This window comes from Erinaceus europaeus, chromosome 6 (genome assembly GCF_950295315.1).
Source record: "Erinaceus europaeus chromosome 6, mEriEur2.1, whole genome shotgun sequence".
Taxonomy (NCBI): Eukaryota; Metazoa; Chordata; class Mammalia; order Eulipotyphla; family Erinaceidae; genus Erinaceus; species Erinaceus europaeus.
In genome coordinates, this window is record NC_080167.1 from 1,604,099 (window position 1) to 1,628,921 (window position 24,823).

The 24,823-nt window shown below is 52.9% G+C and overlaps 2 protein-coding genes across 4 annotated transcripts in view; both read left to right on the top strand.

Annotated features, from left to right (window-relative positions):
- The first annotated feature begins 460 nt into the window (after positions 1-460).
- On the top strand, positions 461-23,860 carry GAL3ST1 (galactose-3-O-sulfotransferase 1). 3 transcript variants are annotated; one of them, XM_060192828.1, is made up of 4 exons: positions 648-665; positions 3,204-3,283; positions 21,811-21,947; positions 22,641-23,860. In XM_060192828.1, the coding sequence occupies exons 3-4, from the start codon at positions 21,820-21,822 to the stop codon at positions 23,788-23,790; spliced, it is 1,278 nt and encodes a 425-aa protein (XP_060048811.1). In that variant the 5' UTR covers positions 648-665; positions 3,204-3,283; positions 21,811-21,819; the 3' UTR covers positions 23,791-23,860. The 3 variants fall into 3 exon arrangements, with proteins under 3 accessions (XP_060048810.1, XP_060048811.1, XP_060048812.1); XM_060192827.1 differs by lacking the exon at positions 3,204-3,283 and having other exon boundaries at positions 461-665; XM_060192829.1 differs by lacking the exons at positions 648-665; positions 3,204-3,283 and adding an exon at positions 15,801-15,866.
- RNF215 (ring finger protein 215) overlaps positions 16,207-24,823 on the top strand; it is a 98,012-nt gene continuing 89,395 nt past the window's right edge. Inside the window, exon 1 of the mRNA XM_060192836.1 lies at positions 16,207-16,212. The gene's annotated coding sequence lies outside the window, so the exon portion shown is untranslated. The remainder of the gene's footprint in view (positions 16,213-24,823) is intronic.

The following is a 24,823-nucleotide window of genomic DNA, read 5'->3' on the forward strand; positions in this document are numbered from 1 at the left end:
GACGGGCTTCCCTGCCTGGTGTGTCCTGGTGGGCAGGACACACAGCCACTGCAGACTTCCTGCAGCCCGAATGGCCCTCTGACCCTGTCGTGGCCCCGCGGAGACACGCTGAGCAGAAGGGCTGTGTGAGAATGTGCTCACTCAGGCTGGTGTGAAGCTGGGGAGCCCCTGTCCTGCTTGGGGTGCCCTGTGCTGAGAGCAGGGGGCACCCCAGAGGAGCACCTGGGGAGGTGGGGTAGGCATGGCCATCTGGGTTCCGGCAGTGCCCCCCACGTCCCCCACCTCCTGTGAGGCCCCTGTGGGAAGGAAGGCCGTGACCTGTCGCCTCTTCCCTGGAAGGCTGTCCCCCACTGTCCCCAGTTCCCCGAGTCCCTCGGGCCTGGGCTGCAGGACAAAGGGCCTGTTGGCGCCTGGGGAACAAATGCTCCTTGTTGGCTCTATGGCGGCGGGGGCGCAAGCCTTGAATGCGGCTTCTGTGTGGCTGCCGGGCGGGGGCTGGGCCCCAGGCGCCCATTGGCCACAGCGCCGGGCTGGGCTGGCTGCACCTGGATGCACCGGGGTGGCGGCCGGCATGCTGCAGGCCCGGCAGAGCTGGGGGCCCCGGCAGGGACGCCCCGCCGCCGAGTGAGCTCCCGGGCGGCGGGGGCCCGTGGACAGCGGACAAGGTAGGCCAGGGGTCCCCACTTTAGCCCTGCCTCCTCCCGCAACCAGGACTTGCCGCCTCATCCAGCTGTCAGAGCCGAGCAGCCTGGGTGTCCTGCGGCCACCGGAGAGTGGACAGACAGACAGCCGGATGCAGGGCCTGGGTTCTTGGCCTGGTCCCCAGAGCCAGCGGGGCAGGGCTGGGCAGGGCTGTGGACTGAGGCAGGAGTCCGCTAATGATTAACCGCAGACGGGCCTGAGGTCTGCGGGAGGCCGGGGGCCAGAAATGGGGGACAGGTCACTCTGTCTTACCCCTCTGATGGGGCCTGGGCTCCTGCAGGTGTGGGGGTGGGGCTGACCCAGAGGACCCCCAGGAGGGGCCCCAGGGATGCCAGCTCTCCCCTCTGGGACCCTTGCCCAGGACAGGTTTCTGTGTGGTCCACCCTACGGGGCCAAACCCCTTCCCCACCACCTCCCCCCACCGACAGCAGGTGACAGGCCCTGTGCAGGCAGTGCAGGTGGCTCAGACCTGACACCTGACGCCCACGTTGCTGGGTGACAGGTGCCATGGGAACCCCAGGAGAGTCAGCCTCCTGCACTACTGGCCGGGGAGAGCCACAGCCCTGAGACGGTGGTTCCACCTTGGGGCACCGGGCCCCACCTGGGAACCTCCCCCTGCTGTGGGGGCCCGACTCTGCCTGGCACGGTGGGCAGCTGTGGGCCTGGCTCAGACAAGGGAGCGCTGTTTGAGCTGTCCCCGGCCCGGCCCAGCCCTGCCCAGAGCCGCCTGCTTCTTGCTCTCGGCCGCAACTCAGAACTTCCCTTGGGGAGGAGAGATGTGTCCCCACACAGGAGCTCGGTGGGGCCTGCGGGGCAGGGCTCAGCACCTGGGGAGGTCACGTGGTACTGGCAGCAGATGTGTGCCCCCTCTGGGTCCTGACCACACTGGGCAGGGCAGGGGAGCCTGAGGGTGGGTGGACCAGCCCGAGAGCTCCGGATGCAGAGTCAGGTGGGGAGAATTGGGGCCGGGGCTGCCTACCTTCCTGCCTGTCAGGCTCAAGGCAGAGGTGTTGGGCACCCCAGTCCTGCCCCTGGCCGTGCCCTGCCTCCCCACAGGCCCCAAAACGTGCTTTCCTAGCTGTGCCTCAGTTTCCCCAGGCCCACGTGTGCAGAAAGGGAGTGGTCACGAGAGAATCATGGGCTGCAGTGGAGGAAGGGAGGGGGGCCAGGAGGGGCCCAGGAAAGGAGGCTCGGTGGGGGGGGATAGGAGAGGGCCAGAGCGAGTGTCGGGTGGGGGTTGGGGGTCTTGCTGGGCGGTTCCCCCGCTGCTGCCCTGTCCATGCAAATGAGTGCTCGCCATCCTGGGACGCGCCTGCACAGTGGCGGGGCTTTAGAGGCTCCTTGCTGCCCTCTGCCCACCCACCCAAGTGGCTGGGACTCAACAGTGGGCCGTGTTGGTATCCTCACCCGCCACGGGGGCGGGGGCTGTGTCGCCGTCCTTAGAAGCCCCAGCAGGGCAAGCCCCAGGGCTGGGGTTCCGGGCAGGTGCCCGTGGAGGTCAGCTCTCAGCTCACCGGTTACAAAGGTGCTGGCTGGGCGGGCAGCTCAGCAGGGCAGGCACCTGCTTGCTGTGTGTAGCCTAGGCTCAAACATGACTCCCTGCACCGGCTCTCTCTCTGCTTCACCACCTTCTGAATGAAAAGGCAGTGACACTGATTCCCCAGCGACAGAGATAGGCTGTGGGTCATGGGTCGGGGCAGGGGCTCTGGGCTCTGGGCTGTGCTTTCCCTTGCAGACTCCCCAGGAGGGCCCACCCCCGGGCCCCAGGCTCCCCTGTGTCTGTGCACAAGCTGTGGGTGGGGGGTGCTGTTGGTCTTGTTGGCTCAGTCCTGAGCGTGCACTCTGTCTGCTGAGCTGTCTCCCAGCCCGGTAGCTGCTGTTGCCAGACCGTGGCCCCTGGGTCCCTGCAGTCCTCCAGGTTCCCCCAATGCCGACCTGGCCGAGGGAGGGCAAACCCATGAAGGGTGGGGCCGGGAGGTTGTGGGGCCCCTCGGGCTCATGCCCAGACCTTAGGAATGCCCATTCCTGCCCACACCCCAAGGGTCAGCAGAGGGCACTCGAGTCCAGAGCCGGGGCGAGGGCCAGCACCCCTGTAGAGCACACACACCCGCGTCCAGGAGCCTCTGGGGCTGAGGGGCCCCTCCCCAGTCACCCTGGGGTTCTCCCTGGGGCGCTGGGCCAGTGGGGGTGTCGGTGGGGGTGGGGGTGGGGGCAGCTGCTTCCAGCCCTGGTGTTGCAGAAACCTTCCCCCCAGCCACCTCCAGCCTCCCTCCCGGCTCTGTGGGGCTCTGCGTTGCCATGTCCTTGGCCCAAGGGTACCCGGGTACCCAGGTCTCGCCTGAGCAGCTGCCTGGTGCTGGAGGGCTGGAGACCGAGGGCAGGGCGTCTGCAGGGGACAGGGACATGCCACCTGCCAGCCTGGGGAGGCAGCTCATGCATATGCACACCCACTACGCGGCAGGGAGCCAGCCAGCTGCTGGGTGTCACTGGAGCCTCCCCAGCAGGGTGACCAGAGGCAGCTCGGCGGGACAGGACAGTACCAGCTTGGCGGGGACGGTAGCAGCCGGCCCACCACTGCCCGGTGAGTGTCCCCCTAGCCAGCCGGGGACCCAGGGCTGCAGCTGCTGCTGCTGACACCTGGAGGGGCAGGGCCAGCTATGGAGAGATGGCAAAGCCTGGCCTGGAGCCAGCCACGGGCAGGATGGGGCAGCCCTGAAAGGTGGCGGTGCGGTGGGGCTGACAGGAGACCCTGTCTCTGTGACCGCAGTGCTGTGTGACCTGAGGGTGGCCCTGCCCTCTCTGAGCCCCAGAGGCTCAGGGGCTCATGTCAAAGTGACATTGTCCTCTGTCCTGAAGACCTTGGACCTGGGACTCCCGGGCTCCCACGGGCCTGAACTGTGGGCTGGAATTTTTTTTTTTTTTTTGGACCACAGTCCCTGGCAGTTTTTGTCGGTTAAGCAAATTTTGGGTTTCAGAGCTATCATGACATTCTTCTCCTAGCGTTTGCCCTTCTTCCGTAGCCAGTCAACAGCGTCAGGTTGAGCCTGATGTAAAGTTTCGAGACCTCCTTTGAATCTGGAGAGGTGGCAGTCGTTGACTATGTGGGCTATCATGACAATATGGAGTAACAGTGGCCCTCACATTCACCCCTTTCTTTTGGGAGTCAGTAGGCCCAATCATAGGTCTCTTTCTTTTTCCTGGTCTATGACTGGCTCTGCATAAGGTTTCTCAAAACATAATCCAGGTGCATAAGCAAAATACAATTTCTCAAAACATGAGCAAGATACAGTTGAGGCAAAAGTTTGTGTAGTTAGACAATTATCTTTTTCTCAGCTTTCTCTAATCATCTTAAGAGAAAGGTCAGGGGCGCACAGAAGGCCTACTTTGCCAGCCTTTTGCTCAGAGGCCCAGGGGCCTTGTCTTTCAAGGACCTGCTGCCTCCGACATCTCCCCCTTTTTAAATTTTATTTAAAGAATTTGATTGTATAATCGGGTTTGATGTAGTTCTACTTTAATAACACGGATTGACTCAATCAGACTCCTGGTAATGATTGGCAATAAAGAGGTTAAAGCAAGCATGACAGCTCCCATCTTACCATCTATGTCTTTTTGTGTTCTCTAAGTTTGAGTCATATTTTTGGATAGATTATTAACAAGATTAAGCCTGGAATGTCGTATTGTACTGCTTGACCTCCGCGGCAGGATCTCCATACCAGCTTTCTTGTTGTCCAGGAAAGTTGATAGTCACAGGGCAAAAGTTCTATAGGAGGAGTTCCATTCTGCAGCTGTCCTTGGCCGAGGGCTAATCCAGTGATGTTAACAGTCCACTTAGTCTCTGGCCACCCTGACCAGTTCATTCATTCATCTCCTGATGGCCAGATCCTTTTTTACCTGTAAACATCTTGAATGGTTACTACAGGAGAAACAGATAGGGGTTCATCCGACTGTCCTTGAAGGGTCATTTTTCTTGGGCTCTAGCTATTTCCTTGGAAGTTCCCTTGAAATATCCAACTGTATTTTGATCACCTCCCTCCTCTGGCCTTCTGTATGAATAAACATTTTTCCTTGGAGCTAAATCTAACAGCTTTTCTTCTTAACCCACCTAAAGAAATCCTTCGCTGCACAGCAAGCACATGTCATGGGGACTCTCCCCGGCCAACCCCTCCCTGCACATATGAAAGGTCACCAACCCCCAGCCAATCAAAGTTCACTTACTCTTACCCACACATCTCTACTTGCATCAAACCTCATTTATCAGAGTCTCTTTCTAATTCTACTTCAGTTTCCTTTTCACTTTCACAGCCTTTCTGCAACATTCTTTCAGTTTTCTCTATACACTCCCAAGTATGATTATAATCATTTAAAAACTTAGTACAAGGAGGAAAGGGAATAACAGAAAATTCACTCTAAGCATCATTAAATCTTTTATATCTCAACATCATCCATTTAAAAATCTAAAACTCTTTTTGCTACTATTTAAATTGGAGCTTTTGGCAGGGGTGGAGGTCTCAGGTCCTTTGACTGCAACTTCAGGAATTCTAAATGGGAGAGTCTGCGCCTGTGGAAAAGCAAGCATGCCCTCACCCCAGTGTTAGTAGAGCATCTGGTCTTTTCCATTTGTCTGTCAGCAAGCCTTTCTATTTAACCAGGGGTTTAGTAATGGTGCTTTTTCAGCCCCAGTGATGAGAAACTGAAGCAAAGGCTGGAGATTCTGTAAGAACTCGGTAACAGTGGTGGGGTTAGTGACAAGAGCATCAGGGATCATGACAGGCCTCAGAGGCAGTGGTCTGCCAAAAGCAGTTTTCAAGGGAGACGGTTTTTTTTTTACAAGTGGGGAACAGCACACTCTCAGATGGGCCAAGGCCAGGAGGGATACCCATCCCCCACCAGTTTCAAGGCTTAATTTAGTTAAAGTCTTCTTCAGGGTCTAATTTACCTCTCTACTTCCCCAGAGCTATGGGGCCCATTAGCACAATGGAATTTCCAATTTGTTCCCATTTCTCAGGCCATTAACTGTGACAGTGGCAGTGAATGCCGACCCATTACCAGAACCAACGGTGAGGGGGAACTCTCCCCCTGGGCACTATTTTATCTAAAATTTTTCTTGTTCACCATCTATGTCCCCTCAGACTTTATTGGGTAGGCCTCTACCCAATCAGAAAATGTGTCTATAATAAATACCAGCAAGTATTTATACGCAAAAGTCTCTGGTTTTACTTTTTTAAAATCTATTTCTCAATGTCTTTTTACTTTTTCTTTCCCTAGTCCCTAGTCCTAATCTCTCTCCCATCTTATCTTTTTCCTTACTGTATCCAATGTCCTTTGGAAGCAGGGAGTCTAGTAGAATCAATGCCAAGGCTGGCCCTGCTTGCTGTGTAGCTGCACAAGCGGCTTCATCTGCCCTCCGGTTTCTTTTCTGATGTCCAGAACAAGGGAACATGGCCGCGTCTTTCAGGGTCCATGCAGCCTCCAGTAGGTTCAGTATCTGGTCCTTGTGCTGGATCTTCTTCCCAGTGGGGCTCAGGAATCCTCTCTCCCCACGTGTTCCACGCACACGCCATGTAGCGAAGGCATACCTCTTGGCAGTCATGCTTTTGCGGGGAGCCTCAGGATCCGTCTCCAACATCAGGGTGGCAGGGTTCAGGCTGGTGGCAGCGCTGAATTTCACTCATGGCTGGTCTAGGAACAGAGCTTGGTAGCAGGTTAGGTGGGCATTGGACTTGCCCCAGTGATGGCTTGTCTGCTTTCCTTACCAGTCATGCCACAGGTGCTATTGTCCTCAGGCATTTTTGTCCATCCAGCAGCCACTGGGTCCATTATTTGACAAATAGGCGACGGGTCTGTGCCATGACCCAAGTTTTTGGGTCAAAATTCCCTGGCTTATGCCTTTAAGTTCATCCACAAGCAGTCTAAATGGCTTGTTGATAAAACAGACTTTCTTCCAGTGTCCTTTCTCTTTGCAGTAGCATCACTGATTTTTCCCTACCCGTAGCCCCATCTTTCTGACTTTCCTTTTCCCTCTGGGCACTGCCCCAACTTCCTTTTTCTTTCTTCTCAAAGTCCAATGCCAAAACATTTGCCAACTTCTTAAAAACCCTCTGAGCAATTTCTACCAATTTACTGGTCAGATTTCCTTTAAATCTTTCTGTCTTCTGTAACTTTCTTCTAACATCTTGGGCGGGTTTGAGCAACAAAAGGGCAAATTCAGTGCCATTCTATTCTCTGGGGCTTCCCAGTTAATTGGGGTGTATATACAGCAAGCCTCCATGAGGCACTTTAGGAATGCCAAGGGACTCTCTGCAGGCTCCTGCACAACCTTGTTCACCTCAGAGAGCTATGTGGGGTATTTTACCACCCCTTGGAGACCCCCTAGGAGAAACTGGCAGTAAGATTGAAGGGGTGTCACAGCTGCAGTCATTCGTGACCAGCGAGACATACACAAAACCAAATTAGGAGTTCACTAAAATTGATAATCTAGTGACTAGAATTGGCTTATATATCTTTATATAATTTTAGAAGACCTTTTAAACAGGTATTCCAGTATACTATATAAAGTCAATACCCAATATGCGGACATGATAAAATGATTACCATTTCTTTAGCATGATTTTAAAACCACTTAAAGAATTTAAGCACAATATTCACACTTAGTTTGCTGCTAGGATCTTTACTCATCATAAAGCTATCATGAGTAAGGGTAGATATAAAACTCTATTAATTGATTTTATACTTTAAAACTCTGATATGGCAACTTAAAAGGCTAAAATAAACCTCATAGCTTAAATGTTCAAAATAATCTTTTACATCACCTTAAAATAACAATTTTATTTATTTTTTTTTAATTTTTTTTTTTATTAAAGAAAGGATTAATTAACAAAACCATAGGGTAGGAGGGGTACAACTCCACACAATTCCCACCGCCCAATCTCCATATCCCACCCCCTCCCCCGATAGCTTTCCCATTCTCTATCCCTCTGGGAGCATGGACCCAGGGTCATTGAGGGTTGCAGAAGGTAGAAGGTCTGGCTTCTGTAATTGCTTCCTCGCTGAACATGGGCGTTGACTGGTCGGTCCATACTACCATTCTGCCTCTCTCTTTCCCTAGTAGGATGGGTCTCTGGGGAAGCTGAGCTCCAGGACACATTGGTGGGGTCTTCAATCCAGGGAAGCCTGGCTAGCATCCTGATGACACCTGGAACCTGGTGACTGAAAAGAGAGTTAACATACAAAGCCAAACAAATTGTTGAGCAATCATGGACCCAAAGCTTGGAAAAGTGGAGAGGAAGTATTAGGGAGGTACTCACTGCAAACTCTAGTATACTTCTGCTTTCTTACTTTGGTGCCATACTCCAAACTCAGTCAATTTCTGCTTTGCGTTTCTACTTCTTTTTTTTTTTTTTTACATGCATAACATTCCCCAGATTCCCATTTAGCAATACAACCCCCACTATTTCATTCATCATTTTTCATGGATCTGTATTCTCCCCACCCACCCACCCACCCCAGAGTCTTTTACTTTGGTGTAATACTCCAATTCCATTTCAGGTTCGACTTGTGTTTTCTTTTCTAATCTTGTTTTTCAACTTCTGCCTGAGAGTGAGATCATCCCATATTCATCCTTCTGTTTCTGACTTATTTCACTCAACATGATTTTTTCAAGGTCCATCCAAGATCGGCTGAAAACGGTGAAGTCACCATTTTTTACAGCTGAGTAGTATTCCATTGTGTATATAGACCACAACTTGCTCAGCCACTCATCTGTTGTTGGACACCTGGGTGGCTTCCAGGTTTTGGCTATTACAAATTGTGCTGCCAAGAACATATGTGTACACAGATCTTTTTGGATGGGTGTGTTGGGTTCCTTAGGATATATCCCCAGGAGGGGAATTGCAGGGTCATAGGGTAGGTCCATTTCTAGCCTTCTGAGAGTTCTCCAGACTGTTCTCCACAGAGGTTGGACCAATTTACATTCCCACCAGCAGTGCAGGAGGGTTCCTTTGACCCCACACCCTCTCCAGCATTTGCTGCTGTTACCTTTTCTGATGTGTGACATTCTCACAGGAGTGAAGTGATATCTCATTGTTGTCTTGATTTGCATTTCTCTGACAATCAGAGACTTGGAGCATTTTTTCATGTGTTTCTCGGCCTTTTGGATCTCTTCTGTGGTGAATATTCTGTCCAATTCCTCCCCCCATTTTTGGATGGGGTTATTTGTTGTCTTGTTGTTGAGTCTGGTAAGCTCTTTATATACGTTGGTTATTAAACTCTTATCTGATGTATGGCATGTAAAGATCTTCTCCCATTCTGTGAGGGGTCTCTTGGTTTGGGTAGTGGTTTCTTTTGCTGTGAAGAAGCTTTTTAATTTGATGTAGTCTCATAGGTTTATACTTGCCTTAGTCTTCCTTGTAATTGGATTCGTTTCATTGAAAATGTCTTTAAAATTTATGCGGAAAAAAGTTCTGCCAATATTTTCCTCTAAGTATCTGATAGTTTCTGGTCTAACATCCAAGTCCTTGATCCACTTGGAATTGACTTTTGTATTTGGTGAAATACAGTGATTCAGTTTCATTCTTCTGCATGTTTCAACCCATTGTTTCCAACACCATTTGTTGAAGAGACTCTGCTTTCCCCATGTAATAGTCTGGGCCCCTTTGTCAAAGATTAGATGTCCGTACGTGTGGGGCCTCATTTCTGGGCTCTCAATTCTATTCCACTGGTCAGTGTGTCTGTTCATGTTCCAGTACCAAGCAGTTTTGATGACAGTGGCCCTATAATACAGTTTGAGATCTGGGAGTGTGATGCCTCCGGTTCTGTTCTTTTTTCTCAAGATTGTTTTGGCAATTCTAGGTCTTTTCTGGTTCCAGATAAACATTTGTAGCATTTTTTCTATTCTCCTAAAAAATGTGCTTGGGATCTTGATGGGGATAGCATTAAATTTGTAGATGGCTCTGGGTAATATATTCATTTTGATGATGTTAATTCTTCCAACCCATGAACATGGAATATCTTTCCACTTCTTTGTGTCTTTTTCAATTTCTTTGAGTAGTGACTCATAATTTTCAGTATACAAGTCTTTCAATTCTTTGGTTAGGTTTATTCCTAGATATTTTATTGTTTTTGTTGCTATAGAAAAAGGAACTGATTTCTGGATTTCAATTTCTTCTAACTTAGTGTTTGCATAGAGGAATGCCACTGACTTTTGAATGTTAATTTTATAGCCTGACACATTACTGTATTGCCTGATGATTTCCAAAAGCTTCTTGCTAGATTCCTTAGGTTTTTCCATGTATACTATCATGTCATCTGCAAATAAGGAGAGTTTGACTTCTTCTCTTCCAATCTGTATTCCTTTAATTCCTTGCTCCAGCCTGATTGCTATGGCAAGAACTTCCAACACTATGTTGAATAGTAATGGTGATAGTGGCAGCCCGCAGCCCTGTCTAGTACCTGATCTGAGGGGAAATGCTTCCAGTTTTTCACCATTGAGTATGATGTTGGCTGTAGGTTTGCTATATATAGACTCCACTATATCAGGAATTTTCCATCTATTCCTATTTTTTGTAGTGTTTTGATCATAAAGGGATGTTGTATTTTGTCAAAGGCTTTCTCTGCATCTATTGATATGATCATGTGGTTTTGGGTCTTGCTTTTGTTGATGTGGTGGATCACATTGATTGATTTACATATATTAAACCAACCTTGCATGCCTGGGATAAACCCCACTTGGTCATGATGAACAATTTTTTTGATATACTGCTGTATCCGGTTGGCTAGAATTTTGTTCAATATTTTCGCATCTATGTTCATCAGAGATATTGGTCTGTAGTTTTCTTTTTTGGTTGTGTCCCTGTCTGCTTTTGCTATCAGGGTGATGTTGGCTTCATAGAAGCTGGAAGGGAGTATTCCAGTGTCTTCAATCTTCTGGAAGACTTTTAAAAGTAGAGGTATTAGTTCTTCTTTGAAAGTTTTGTAGAATTCATTTGTAAAACCATCTGGTCCAGGACTTTTATTTTTGGGAAGATTTTTGATAACTGTTTCAATTTCATTAGCTGTGATGGGCCTGTTCATGTTATCCACTTCCTCTTTACTTAGTTTTGGAAGTTGGTAGGTATCTAGGAAATCATTCATTTCTTCCAGGTTCTCTAACTTGGTGGCATATAGTTGTTCATAGAAGCCTCGCATGATATGTTGAATTTCTGCGGTGTCTGTTGTGATACCTCCTCTTTCATTTACTATCCGATTTATTTGGGTCTTCTCCCTTTTTTGTTTTGTGAGTCTGGCTAAAGGTTTGTCGATTTTGTTTACTCTTTCGAAGAACCAACATTTACTTTCATTGATCTTTTGTATGGTTTTCCTATTCTCAATGTTATTTATTTCTGCCCTAACTTTAGTGATTTCTGTCCTTCTGGTTGCTTTAGGGTTCCTTTGTTGTTCTTCTTCTAGGTCTTTAAGATGTGCAATCAGGCTGTTTATTTGTGCCTTTTCTTGTTTCCTAATGTGTGCTTGTATAGCTATGAACTTCCCTCTTAGGACTGCTTTAGCTGTGTCCCAAATATTTTGATAGCTTGTGTCTTCATTTTCATTGAACTCTCAAAACATTTTGATTTCTTCCTTGATTTCCTCTTTGACCCAGAAGTTGTTAAGAAGTGTACTGTTGAGCTTCCACATTTTGGCACTGTTACTAATCTTTTGTTGATTGTTAAGTGTTAGTTTAATTCCACTGTGGTCTGAGAAGATGCTTGGGATGATTTCAGTGCTCTTGAATAGGCTGATGCTGTCTTTGTGGCCTAACATATGGTCTATCCTTGAGAATGATCCATGTGGATTTGAGTAAAATGTGTATTCCAGTTTCTTGGGATGAATGACTCTGAAAATGTCCAATAGTTCTAGTTTACCTATCTCTTCATTTAGCTCCCTTATGTCTTTACTGATTTTCTTCCTGGATGATCTGTCAAGTTGAGAGAGTGGGGTGTTGAAGTCCCCTACTATGATTGTGTTACTGTTAATATATTGCTGTAGCTCTTTCAGTAGAAGTTTGATGTATTTAGATGGCTTCTCATTGGGTGCATAGATATTAATAATTGTTAAGTCCTCTTGATTGACTGATCCTCTGAGCATTAAGTAGTGTCCATTCCTGTCTTTTTTAATCTTATCTATTTTAAAGTCTATCATGTCAGATATGAGAATAGCTGTTCCTGCCCTTTTTTGTGGGCCATTGGCTTGAATGATAGTTTTCCATCCTTTCACTTTAAGTCTGTGTTTGTCTTGTTGAGTTAGGTGAGTTTCCTGTAGACAACATATTGTTGGGTTGTGTTTTCTGATCCATCTTCCTACTCTGTGTCTTTTAATAGGTGAATTCAGGCCATTCACATTTATTGATATCAAAGATTGAAGGTATTTTAACGCCATTCTTGTAGAGTTTTAGAGTGTTTTGATATATGTTCTATTTGTGGTGGTCTGGTTGTTTATAGGAAACCTTTCAGAACTTCTTTCAGGGCAGGCTTGGTGATGGTTGCTTCCTTCAACTGTTGCTTGTCTGAGAAGGTTTTGATGCTTCCATCTAGTCTGAATGACAATCTAGCAGGATATAGTATTCTTGGCTGAAAGCCTTTCTCATTGAGCACTCGATAGTTATCTTGCCATTCTCTTCTGGCCTGTAGTGTTTGTATGGAGAAGTCTGCTGCTAATCTTATGGGTTTTCCTTTGTAGGTGACTCTTTGTTTTTCTCTTGCAGCCTTGAGGATCCTTTCTTTATCCTTATTCCTTTCCAATCTAAGTATGACATGTCTTGGTGTCTTTAGATCTGGGTTAATTCTGTTTGGGACCCTCTGGGCTTCTTGAATCTTTATGTCTTTGGTGTTGTCTAGACTAGAGAAATTTTCAGCTATTATGGCCTGGAGAACGCTTTCTTCCTCCCCTTCTCTTTCTTCCTCTGGTAAGCCAATAATGCGTATATTGTTTCTTTTGAAGTCATCCCATAGGACTCTGTTGTTGTTTTCAACATCTCTTAATCTCTTTTTGAGGTCTCTTACTTCTTCTTTAGTTGTCTCTAATTCATCCTCAATCTTGCTAATTCTGTCTTCAGCCTCATTGATTTTATTCTCTCTGCCCTCTACTGCTTTCTGGAGTTCATCTATTTTGTTGCCCTGCTCTGATACTGTTTTAGCTTGTTCAGCTAGTTGCCTTCTTAGCTCAGCGATTTCAGCTTTCAGCTCTCTAATAACCATGAGATTATTAGAATTTTCTTCCATATTCTCATTTGTTGTTCCTGCAGTTTTGATTACAATTTTTTCAAATTCTTTACTCATTCCTGTTATTATTTCCTTAGCTAATGTTTGGATGTTGAACTCGTTGTTTTGTGCTTCGCCCTCTGGAGGACTTTTAGCTGGACTCTTGTCCTGGTTTGAGTCTCCATTATTTTTTCTTGTTGTTTTAACCATTTTATATAAGTTAACAGTTTTTTCAATCCCTGAGTTGGAGTTCAGTGGTGTAAAAGCCTTTTTTTTTTTTTCCCCTGTAGGCTATGGTAGCCTGAGGGCTTTTAAACTATCAATAGGCTTCTTGGCTTAATCAATGACTCCTGACCAAGAGATAAAGCAGGGTGTGGCAGAGATAATTCAGTGGTTATGCAAAGAGACTTTCATAGCCCTTCAGCTATGCCACCGAGGTATAGGTCTTCTCCTGAGTTTCCTGGTTAGATCTCTGTGCCCTGGTGTCCCTCCCTGTTGCTGCTCCAGATTCTGAGGGTAGTAGCAATGGAGACTCAGAGTTGTACTTGGTGAGTCTCTGGGGAGTCCTTTCCTCCCTTCAGCTGTCCCCTTGTTGGTGTAGCAGACTGGAGGTGGTGTCTCCACTGACAAATTGTTGAACTGTTAGCAGTCACTTAATCTCTCCTTAGGCCCCTCTCTCCTCTCTGTCACCAGCCACACGTGTTTGTACTCACGGGTGATTTACTGGGTTTCTGTGGTCATTCTAGTCCTGTCTTGTTTCGGTCCGGGTGGTCTCCTTTGGTATTCCTAGTTGATCCAGGAGAGGAGAGGAGAGGAGAGAAAGCGATCTGCTGCTCGTAGCTCTGCCTCCGGAAGTCGAATCCAAAATAACAATTTTAGACTAAATAATTTAGTTAAATTAGGATTTGCCAAACATCAAATCTTTTATCAGACTAGAAACACCATGTACCAACTTAATTTATCAAGAATAAATCTCTGGCAGTGTCTTAAAACAAACCGGATAATTGTTTTTAAAAGCAGAAAGATATAAAGAGGAAAACCAGAGCAAAAGCTTCAGGCAAGAAAATTATTAACATAACCATTGTGTTATCTTCCACTCATCCAGATGTTAAAAGTCGGCCACTCGCTGAAACAGAAAGTCATTAGTCTTATCTTTTTTTAACACTTAAACTCAAATTGTGGGCCCTTGACTTGAATTCTTTGAAGTGATTTAAGACCATGGTCAATGGAGTCGAAGGTGTTTGTCCCATGGTTCTGGACTCCTGTAGGATGAGGAGTGAAACAAAGAGAGACACACAAATGACAAACAAAAACACGAACACCTGTCCTCTCTTCTTTCTCCAGAGGCACTCAAAATGGGACGACAGTGGCACACCGCCGCTAGGTGGGAGCGACCCACTATGTCCCAATCTCAAATCAATGACCCCGTCAATCAATCTCAAATCCCAATCTCAAATCAATTGAGATGTCCCAATCTCAAATCAATGACCCCGTCCCCTGCAGTAGGATCCCGGACGACTCCCGAGGTGCTAGACCCAGTGTCACCCAGTGTGTCCACCTTAACACCTGGGCCACTCGTTTCCAGAAACAGATAGACAAGGATAAGACAAGATGACACAAAATTTACCTAATGATTCTTGGACAGGTCCGTAGGCTCAGCAATTCAGGCGTCCTCTCTCCCAGGAGGAGGGAACCCGGACGAGCCCCCAAATGTTATGCCCGGAGTCTTAGGTCCCATCCCGCAGAGAGGAGGCTAGAGTCACATGCAGAAACAAGAGCCTTTATTGAAACAAGCTTAAGCCTGGGCTACAAGCACTTTCCCAATAGCGGCTTGTGAGTTCTGAAGAGACGCAGACAGATTCTTTTTATCCACATCAGGAGGGGGAGCTTGGGGGGGGGGGGGGTTGTCAAAGTTCAGACCTGTTTGTCAGGGAATTTTTTTTTTACCACAGTCCCTGGCAGTTTTTGTCAGTTAAGCAAATTTTGAGTTTCAGGGCTATCATGACCCATCTACAGATCAACTGCTGATAAGCGAAACGCTGAGACTGGTTTTTCAGGGGTAAAACGCAGCTCCACCGCAGCTGTTGGATTATGAGGTTTTTCTTGGAAACCCAGAATTAAGGTCAAGATGGCTGCCTTAGGCAATATGGAGTAACAGTGGCCCTCACAAGACAGCGCGAGGGAAGGGGAGGGAAACCCCACCTGCCCTGCTTTGTAAAGAGAGCGAATGGGGGCCAGGTGGTGGCACACCCAGTTAAACGTACGTGACACGAAATGCAAGGACCTGCACAAGGACCCAGGTTCGAGCCCCCAGCTCCCCAACTGCAGGGGTGTCGCTTCATGAGTGGTGACGCAGGTCTGCAAATGTCTCTTTCTCACTCTCTGTCACCCCTTCTCTCAATTTCTCTCTGTCCTATTCAATAAAATGGGTGGGGGGGGGGAAATGGTTGTCATGAGCAGTGGACTCACAGTGTGGACACAGAGCCCCAGCAGACCAGGAGGGAGACAGGGAGAGGGAGAGACAGGTATAGGGAGAGAGTGACAGGGAGAGACAGAGAAGAGGGATACAGGGAGAGGGAGAGACAGAGAGGGAGACAGGAAGAGGGAGAGAGACAGGGAGAGAGGTGGAGACGGAGAGGGAGAGAGGATGATGAGGGGGGAGCCAGCCAGGTGGGCGGGGCCTCCTGGGCAGGACCTCGTGGGTGGGGCCTCCTGGATGGGACCTCGTGGGCGGGACCTCATGGGCGGGGCCTCCTGGATGGGACCTCGTGGGCGGGGCCTTCTGGGCGGGGCCTCATGGGCAGGACCTAGTGGGCGGGGCCTCGTGGGCAGGGCTTCCTGGGCGGGGCCTCGTGGGCGGGGCCTCGCGTGATTGGCAGGGCCCGCTCTGCCCCCTGCAGCCGCCTCGCCTCGCTGGGTTCCCGCCAGCACCCGGTGAGCTGCCCTCAGGCGCGTCGGGCCGGGGGTGGGGGTGGCGCCCAGGGTGCGGCCTGGCCCAGAGCCCGCGGCGGCGGGGCGGAGTCGGGGAACCTCCTGGGTCCCCCTGACCTGCGTGGGTGCCGGTTCCCGCGGGGGAGCTCGGGGGGGGGGGGGGGGGCGGCGGCACGTGGCGGGGCGGCAGGTCTCCTCCCAGGCTGCGCCTCACTGTGGATTCTTCCTCGGCCCCTTACTGGGCGCGGACAGCCAGGATGGAGAGGGGAGGGCCTGGGAAGGGGAGACACACCTGCAGCCCTGCTCCACCACTCGTGAAGCTTCCCCTGCGGGTGGGGGCCGGGGGGCTTGAACCCGGGTCCATGCACACTGTGGTGAGTGCGCTCAAGCAGGTGCGCCCCCACCTGGCCCCTCCAGGGCTTGTTGTCTATTTAAAAAAAATACTTAGGTTTGTATGCGTTGGGTAGACACAGGAAAGTCCAGGGGGAAGGGGGAGAGACACCTGCAGCCCTGCTTCACTGCTCACACATGGCCTCCCTGCATGTGGGGAGCAGGGGCTTGAACCCAGGTCCTTGTGCATGGTAACATGTGCTCAGCCACCTGGCCCCCCTCATTTTAGTTACCTACGCACACACATGCACACATGCTCACACATGCACGCACACAGGCACACACACATGCAGACACAGACACACACAGGCACACACACACATGCACACACAGGCACACATACACATATACAGGCACAGGCACACATACACACACACAGGCACACACACACAGGCACACATACACATACACACACAGGCACACATACACACAGGCACACACACAGGCACACATACACACAGGCACACACACAGGCACACACACACAGAGGCACACTCACACAGACACACACACAGGCTCACACACACAGGCACACACACACAGGTGCACACACACACAGGCACACGCAGACACACACACACACAGGCACACACACACACAGGCACACACACAGGTGCGCACACACACACACGCAGACACAGACACACACACACAGGCACACACACACAGGCACACACACAGGTGCGCACACACACACAGGCACACGCAGACACAGACACACACACAGGCACACAGACACACACACAGGCACACACACACAGGCACACACACAGGTGCGCACACACACACACGCAGACACAGACACACACACACAGGCACACACACAGGTGCGCACACACACACAGGCAGACACAGACACACACACAGGCACACAGGCACACACACACACAGGCACACACACAGGTGCACACACACACACGCAGACACAGACACACACACACAGGCACACACACAGGTGCGCACACACACACAGGCAGACACAGACACACACACAGGCACACATACACAGGCACAGACACACACACAGGCACACGCAGACAGACAGACACACACACACAGGCACACACACACAGGTGCACACACACATACAGGCACACGCAGACACACACTCACAGGCACACACACACAGGCACACACACACAGGCACATGCACACAGGCAGACACGCACACACACACAGGCACACACACACTCACACACACACACACACACACACACACACACACACGACGCTCTGGCCGCTCTGGGGTAGGGAAGTGCGGGGACTGAACCTGTGGACTCGGGGCCTCAGCCCGCCAGGCCCCTGATGAAAGGCTGGTAGCAGCTGCTGCAGACACACCCATGCAGGGGCCACCCCCAGGACAGGGGTCTGGCCTGTGCTCCAGGTCCCCCTGGGCCGGGGCGTCCACGCCACAGCCAGCAGCTGGGCTCCTGGGTGCTGAAAGCTGGGGCTGAGGACTGGGTCCTCAGGACCCTGCTGGGTGGGGTGGGGCGGGGCGGGGCACGGTGGTATTGGGGTCGCAGCCCCATCCCCACTCTCCTCTCGGAGATGGAGACGTTACAGCACCGCGCCCCCACCCACACACCCCCAGGTCCTCCACCATGCGCCCAGGCTGTGCTGGGTCTCAGGTTCAGGGTCTTGTGTAGAGCAAGGCATGTGCCTTACTGGCTGAGCTGCCTCTGTGCCGCCAGGGAAAGGCCCAGAGGCCTCCGCGAGCAAACTCCTGGGGTGGGGAAGTCACTCTCGTTTCCTTGAGGAAGAGAGAGGAGAGGCAGGAAGAGAGGAGAGGCACTCATTACCACCCCAGCATCTGGGGCTACCTTGGGGCCACTCCTGTGCTCTCTGATGGTGCTGGGCCTCAAACCCAGCCTCGTATTTGGCAGTGCACACATGAGCTCTCTCTCTCTTTTAATTTTATTTATAAAAAATTTTTAAAAATATTTATTTATTGGGGGTCGGGCGGTGGCGCAGTGGGTTAAGCGCATGTGGCGCAAAGCGCAGGGGCTGGAGTAAGGATCCCGGTTCGAGCCCCCGGCTCCCCACCTGCAGGGGAGTCACTTCACAGGCGGTGAAGCAGGTCTGCAGGTGTCTATCTTTCTCTCCCCTTCTCTGTCTTCCCCTCCTCTCTCCATTTCTCTCTGTCCTATCCAACAACGAATTGCGTCAACAAGGGCAATAATAATAACCACAACGAAGCTACAACAAGGGCAACAAAAGGGGGAAAAAAAATGGCTCCAGGAGCGGTGGATTCATGGTGCAGGCACCGAGCCCAGCAATAACCCTGGAGGAGGAAAATAAATAAATAAATAAATAAATATATTTATTTATTTTTCCCTTTTGTTGCCCTTGTTGTAGTTATTATTGTCGTTGTTATTGATGTCATCGTTGTTGGACAGGACAGAGAGAAATGGAGAGAGGAGGGAAAGACAGAGGGGGAGAGAAAGACAGACACCTGCAGACCTGCTTCACCGCCCGTGAAGTGACTCCCCTGCAGGTGGGGAGCCAGGGGCTCGAACCCGGGATCCCTATGCCGGTGCCCTTGGTGTGCTTGGTGCCACGTGTGCTTAACCCGCTGCGCTACCGCCCGACTCCCTGATTTATTTATTTTTAATGAAAGAGAACTAGAGACAGAGAGGGAGAGGCACCAGAGTGCTGCTCAACTCTTGCTTATGGCGGTGCTGGGGACTGAACTCAGGACCTGGGAACCTCAAATGTGAGAGTCTTTTGGAGAATCATTATACTGTGTCCCCAACCTCTTCCCCTCCTTCCTTCCCTCCCTCCCTTCTTTCTCTTTCTTTTCTGTTTTAACTTCTTTACTGGGGGATTCATGTTTTACATCCGACAGTGAATACAACAGTTTGTACATGCATAACATTTCTCAGGTTTCCATAGAACAATACAACCCCCACTAGGCCCTCTGTCATCTTTTTCCAGGACCTGTATCCCCCCCTCCCGAGTCTTTTACTTTGGTGCAATATCTTTTAAAAAATTTTTTTTTAATCAATTAATTTATTTTTATTTTTTGCCTCCAGGGTTATTGCTGGGGCTCGGTGCCTGCACCACAAATCCACTGCTCCTGGAGGCTATTTTTTCCCCTTTTGTTGCCCTTGTTGTTTTTATCGTTGTTGTGGTTATTATTATTGTTGTTGTTGTTGTTGATGTCGTCGTTGGATAGGACAGAGAGAAATGGAGAGAGGAGGGGAAGACAGAGAGGGGGAGAGAAAGACAGACACCTGCAGACCTGCTTCACCGCCTGTGAAGCGACTCCCCTGCAGGTGGGGAGCCGGGGGCTCGAACCGGGACCCTTATGCCGGTCCTTGTGCTTTGCGCCACCTGCGCTTAACCCGCTGCGCTACCGCCCGACTCCCTTTCTTTCTTCCTTTCTTCCTTTCTTCCTTTCTTTCCCACTATGGGCCGATTTTTCAGAAAGAAAGACAGAGACAGAGCGACATAGAGAGGGTGCATGGAGACCGGGCTTAGAGCTGGCTGTGCATATACCAGAGCAGCGCACTGTCCACGTGAGCTGTCCCGCTCTGCCCTGTTTCCTGCCTGGCTTCTGCGGGCACCTCTCACAGGTGGCTGTGTCCAGCGTCGGTGGACTTTCTGGGCCGGTCAGCTGGCACTGTGCTCCCACGGAGCCCCAGCCTCACCCCTGCTCTGCCACCTGCCTGTCTGGGCACCAGCTTCCTCTGACTCCTGCCCTTTGCTGGGCAGAGAACCTTCTAGAAGTCACCTCTGGGGCAGCCCGTGCAGCTGGAGAGGCTGGAGGGGCCCCTCCCTGGGAAGGGCTTTGCGCACCTCCTGTAGTTTTCCAGAAGGAAGTGTGTGGGGTTCTCCCCCCGCTGTGGCTCTTGTCCTTGGCCCGGGGACAGCCATTCCACCCCTGTGGTCATGGCCGGCGCGCTTGACCCCTGGGGCCCCGGGCAGGGTCAGCGGGGGCACAGCAGGAGTGGGGTGATCTGTCCCCCATCTTTGCTGCCTGGGGCTCCCTCTGCTAAGGTTGACCCATCCCATGAGGGTGGCCCCTAGCCCAACACCCAGAGTTCCTGCTGGCGTTTGATTTTTAGATAAACACCAAAAAGATTTTTTTTTTGAGATTTACTTAAAAATCTTTGTTTTTTATTTTATTTATTTATTTTAAAAAAATATTTATTTATTAATTTTCCCTTTGTTTTTGCCCTTGTTGTTTTATTGTTGTAGTTATTATTGTTGTTGTTATTGATGTCTTCGTTGTTGGATAGGGCAGAGAGAAATGGAGAGAGGAGGGGAGACAGAGAGGGGGAGAGAAAGACAGACACCTGCAGACCTGCTTCACCACCTGTGAAGCGACTCCCCTGCAGGTGGGGAGCCGGGGGCTTGAACCGGGATCCTTCTGCAGGTCCTTGCACTTTGCGCCACGTGCGCTTAACCTGCTGCGTTACCGCCCGACTCCTGATATTCACTTAAATATCTTCACCCTGCTTCTTTGCCATGTGTGTGACTCAGGTGTGAGCCTGGACTGCAGCTCACTGAGGGAAGCTTCGGTGCTGTGGTCTCTCACTGTCTCTGTCTCTGTCTAAACAAAACAGACAGACAGACACGGGAGTAGGGGTGGGTGGTGGCACACCCAGTTAAGTGCACAGACTACCCTGCTCAAGGATCTGTGTTTGAGCCTCCACTCCCCACCTGCAGGGGGGAAGCTTTACAAGCGGGGAAGCAGGGCCCCTTCTCAATCTCCCCATCCTCTCTCAGTTTCTCTCTGTCCTACCCAATAAAAATGGGGAAAAAAGGCCTCCAGGAGCAGTGGATTCCTTGTGCCGACACACCGAGCCCCGCCCTGGAGATAACCCTGGAGACAAAAAAAAAAAAAAAATCACGCAAGATAGAACAGAAATCTTCATACGAGTGAGAGAACCAGAGCACCGCTCTGGCATGTGTGACAGTGGGAACTGAACCGGGCCCCCGGCGGCTGCAAGTCCAGCGCCGCCCACTGCACGTCCCAGCCACAGCTACACCTGGTGTTCAGCCACAGGGCCCCGCAGAGGGGCCGCTTCTCCCGAGAACTTAGCGATCGCCTTCGGTGCCCCTCCCCCAAAGCACGCAGTGATCAGACTGAACCAGTGAAGGGGCCGGGCGCTAGCTCACCAGGTAGAGCGCACGCCTGCCTACGTGAGGCCCACGGGAGCTCCGTGGACGGTAGAGCAGTGCCGCAGTGCCGTGGTGCCGCTAACAGGGTGATGACAGTTTACCTAAGGGAGAACTAGACTAAATGCAGCGGACAGTGGTCCTGAGACACTAAAGCTCCTATCTCAACCTGTCCAGAGGAACATTATTCAGGGTGTACTTTGACGAGACGTACACAACCTCGTTCTCTCCGAGGCTCTTAGCAGGGGTCGGGCTCACCTGCCCAGCACAGGGTGACAGGCCAGCGTCGTCCCCACCCGCACATGGGAGCTGCCCTCCCGCCTCCCTGCCCTCGGCGGCTCCGGCCTCTGCAGCCGGGTGTCAGCGGCCGGGCCCCTCCTGCGCCCCAAGTCCGGGTGTGGCCCTGAGCCCCCTCCCCCCTCCCCCCTGCCAGGTGTCCGCGATGCCGCCGCAGAAGCCACTCTGGCAGTCCATGGCCAAGGGGCTGCTGCTGGGGGCTCTCCTCACCTCCTTCCTGCTGCTGCTCTACGCCTATGCTGTGCCCCCGCTGCTGGCCAGCCCCCCGGCCACGTGAGTGATCGCGCCTCCTCGGGGTCAGGGGTCAAGGGTCAGGGCACAGTGTCCTGGTCTCAGGACCTGGGCCCCCGGGTGGGCTCTGTGGATTCCTGGGTGGGTGCTGAGGGTCCCCGGCTGGGCTCTGTGGGCACTCATATGGGTGCTGAGGGCTCCTCTGGCGGGTGCTCTGGCGTCCCCGCTTGGGCTCTGTGGTGGGTGCTCAGGGCCCCTGGGTGGTCTGTGAGGGCTCCCGGCTGGGTGCTCCGACTTCCCCGAGTGGGTGCTCTGTGGGCTCCTTGGGTGGGCACTGAGGGCCCCTGGGTGGTTGATGAGGGCTCCTGGCTGGGTGCTCCGGCTTCCCTGGGTGGGTGCTCTGTGGGCTCTCTGCGTGGGCAGGGCTCCTGGGTGAGTGTTCAGGGTCCCCGGGTGGGTGCTCAGGGCCCCCAGGTGGGTGCTCTGCAGGTTCCCTGGGTGGGCACTGAGAGCTCCTGGGTGGTTGATGAGGGCTCCTGGCTGGGTGCTCCGGCTTCCCTCGGTGGGTGCTCAGGGCCCCCAGGTGGGTGCTCTGACTTCCCCATGTTTGCTGAGGGCCCCCAGGTGGGTGCTCTGTGGGCTCTCTGGGTGGGCACTGAGGGCTCCTGGGTGGGTGCTCAGGGTCCCCCAGGCGGGTGTGCAGGGCCCCCCAGCACCCCGGCACCATCCCTGCAGGACCCCGGAGGGCGCGGCGCCCTGCTCCCGGGCCCCCGAGCCGGAGGAGGCGGCCCCGACGGGCAACGGCTCTTCACGGGGCTGCCGGCCGCGCCGCGACATCGTGTTCGTGAAGACGCACAAGACGGCGGGCAGCACGCTGCTCAACATCCTGTTCCGCTTCGGCCAGAAGCACGGGCTCAAGTTCGCCTTCCCCAGCGGCCGCAACGACTTCGACTACCCGGCCTTCTTCTCGCGCGGCCGCGTGCAGGACTACCGGCCCGGCGCCTGCTTCAACATCATCGGCAACCACATGCGCTTCCGCTACGAGGAGGTGCGCGGGCTGGTGGCGCCGGGCGCCGCCTTCATCACGCTGCTGCGGGACCCGGCCCGCCTCTTCGAGTCGTCCTTCCACTACTTCGGCGCCGTGGTGCCGCTCACCTGGCGGGTGCCGGGCCGCGACCAGCGGCAGCAGCTGGCGGCCTTCCTGCGGGAGCCGGGCCGCTACTACGACCCGCGCGGCTACAACGCACACTACCTGCGTAACCTGCTCTTCTTCGACCTGGGCTACGACAGCGGCCTGGACCCGCGCAGCCCGCGCGTGCAGGAGAGCATCCTGGAGGTGGAGGCGCGCTTCCACCTGGTGCTGCTGCAGGAGTACTTCGACGAGTCGCTGGTGCTGCTCAAGGAGCTGCTGTGCTGGCCGCTGGAGGACGTGCTCTACTTCAAGCTCAACGCCCGCCGCGCCCCGGCCCGGCCGCGCCTGTCGGCCGAGCTGTACCGCCGCGCCACGGCCTGGAACGTGCTGGACGCCCGCCTCTACCGCCACTTCAACGCCAGCTTCTGGCGCAAGGTGGACGCCTTCGGCCGCGCCCGCATGGCCCGCGAGGTGGCCGCCCTGCGCCGGGCCAACGAGCGCATGCGGCGCATCTGCATCGCGGGCGGCCGCGCCGTGGGCCCCGCCGCCATCCGAGACGCGGCGCTGCAGCCTTGGCAGCCGCTGGGCGCGCAGTCCATCCTGGGCTACAACCTCAACCCGCGCGTCGGCGGGCGCCACGAGCAGCTGTGCCGCCGCATGCTCACGCCCGAGATCCAGTACCTCAGCGACCTGGGCGTCAACCTCTGGGTCACCCGCCTCTGGAAGCTGGTGCGCGACTTCCTGCGCTGGTGACCGCCGCCCTGCCCCGGGCTGTGGGGTGTGCCCGCCACCGCCCAGTAAAGGCCATGCTGTGTTTTGTTGACGGGCTTCGTGGTCTGATGCTGGCGGGGGCGGGGGGGGGGCAGGGGGTCGTAGGCAAAGTCCTGCGGTTGGTGAGAGGCGTCCTGTGTGTGTGTGCGAGTCGCGGACGCAGAGACAGAGAGACAGAGACAGACGGGCAGAGACGGGGCACGGGGAGCGGGAGGTGCTCTGTGCATCCTGTGTGTGCGAGACGCAGAGACAGAGACAGGCAGAGACGGGCAGAGACAGACGGGGCATGGGGGGCAGGAGGTGGTGCAGCCTGTGTGTGTGCGAGACCCAGACGCAGAGACAGAGACAGAGACAGGCAGAGACAGACGGGGCACGGGGAGTGGGAGGTGCTCTGTGCGGCCCCTTCATCCTGTCACAAGCTCCAGGGCAGTGTGCATCCCTTGCCTGTCTTTCACAGCCGCGTGTTTTATGAGGGGAGGGGGCAGAGCCCGCACTGGTGCAGGCGGTGCCAGGGGGCCGAACCCAGGCCTCCTGGATGCAATTCCTTCCTGCCCCCTGGGCCCTCCTGCCACACAGGCCCCCATCCCGTCTGTCCTCACAGGGGGCTGATCTGTGAGGGGGCCATTGCCTGGGGCCAGGGCACAGGCTGTGGGACACCCGGTACTGGGCTGTCGTGCGACCCCCACTCCTTCACCTGGGTCCTTGTGGCCCATTCTGCGCTCCCCCCACCCCGCCCCCGTCCCCGTCCCCAAAGTGACTCCTTTTGTCTGCCTGCAGTGCAGCTTGTTTGGGTCTTCAGAAGGACCCGGTGCCCAGCTGACCCAGCCTGAGCACACAGCACCCAGTGGGCTGGACTGAGCACATAACACTCATTTGGCTGGATTGAGCACATAGCACTCAGTGAACAGAACTGAGCACACAGCACCCAGTGAGCCAGTCTGCCCCCCCCACAGCTGAGGGACAGAGGCTGAGGGTGGCCATGCAGCCAAGGCAGGCTGGTGTGACCAGCCAGGGT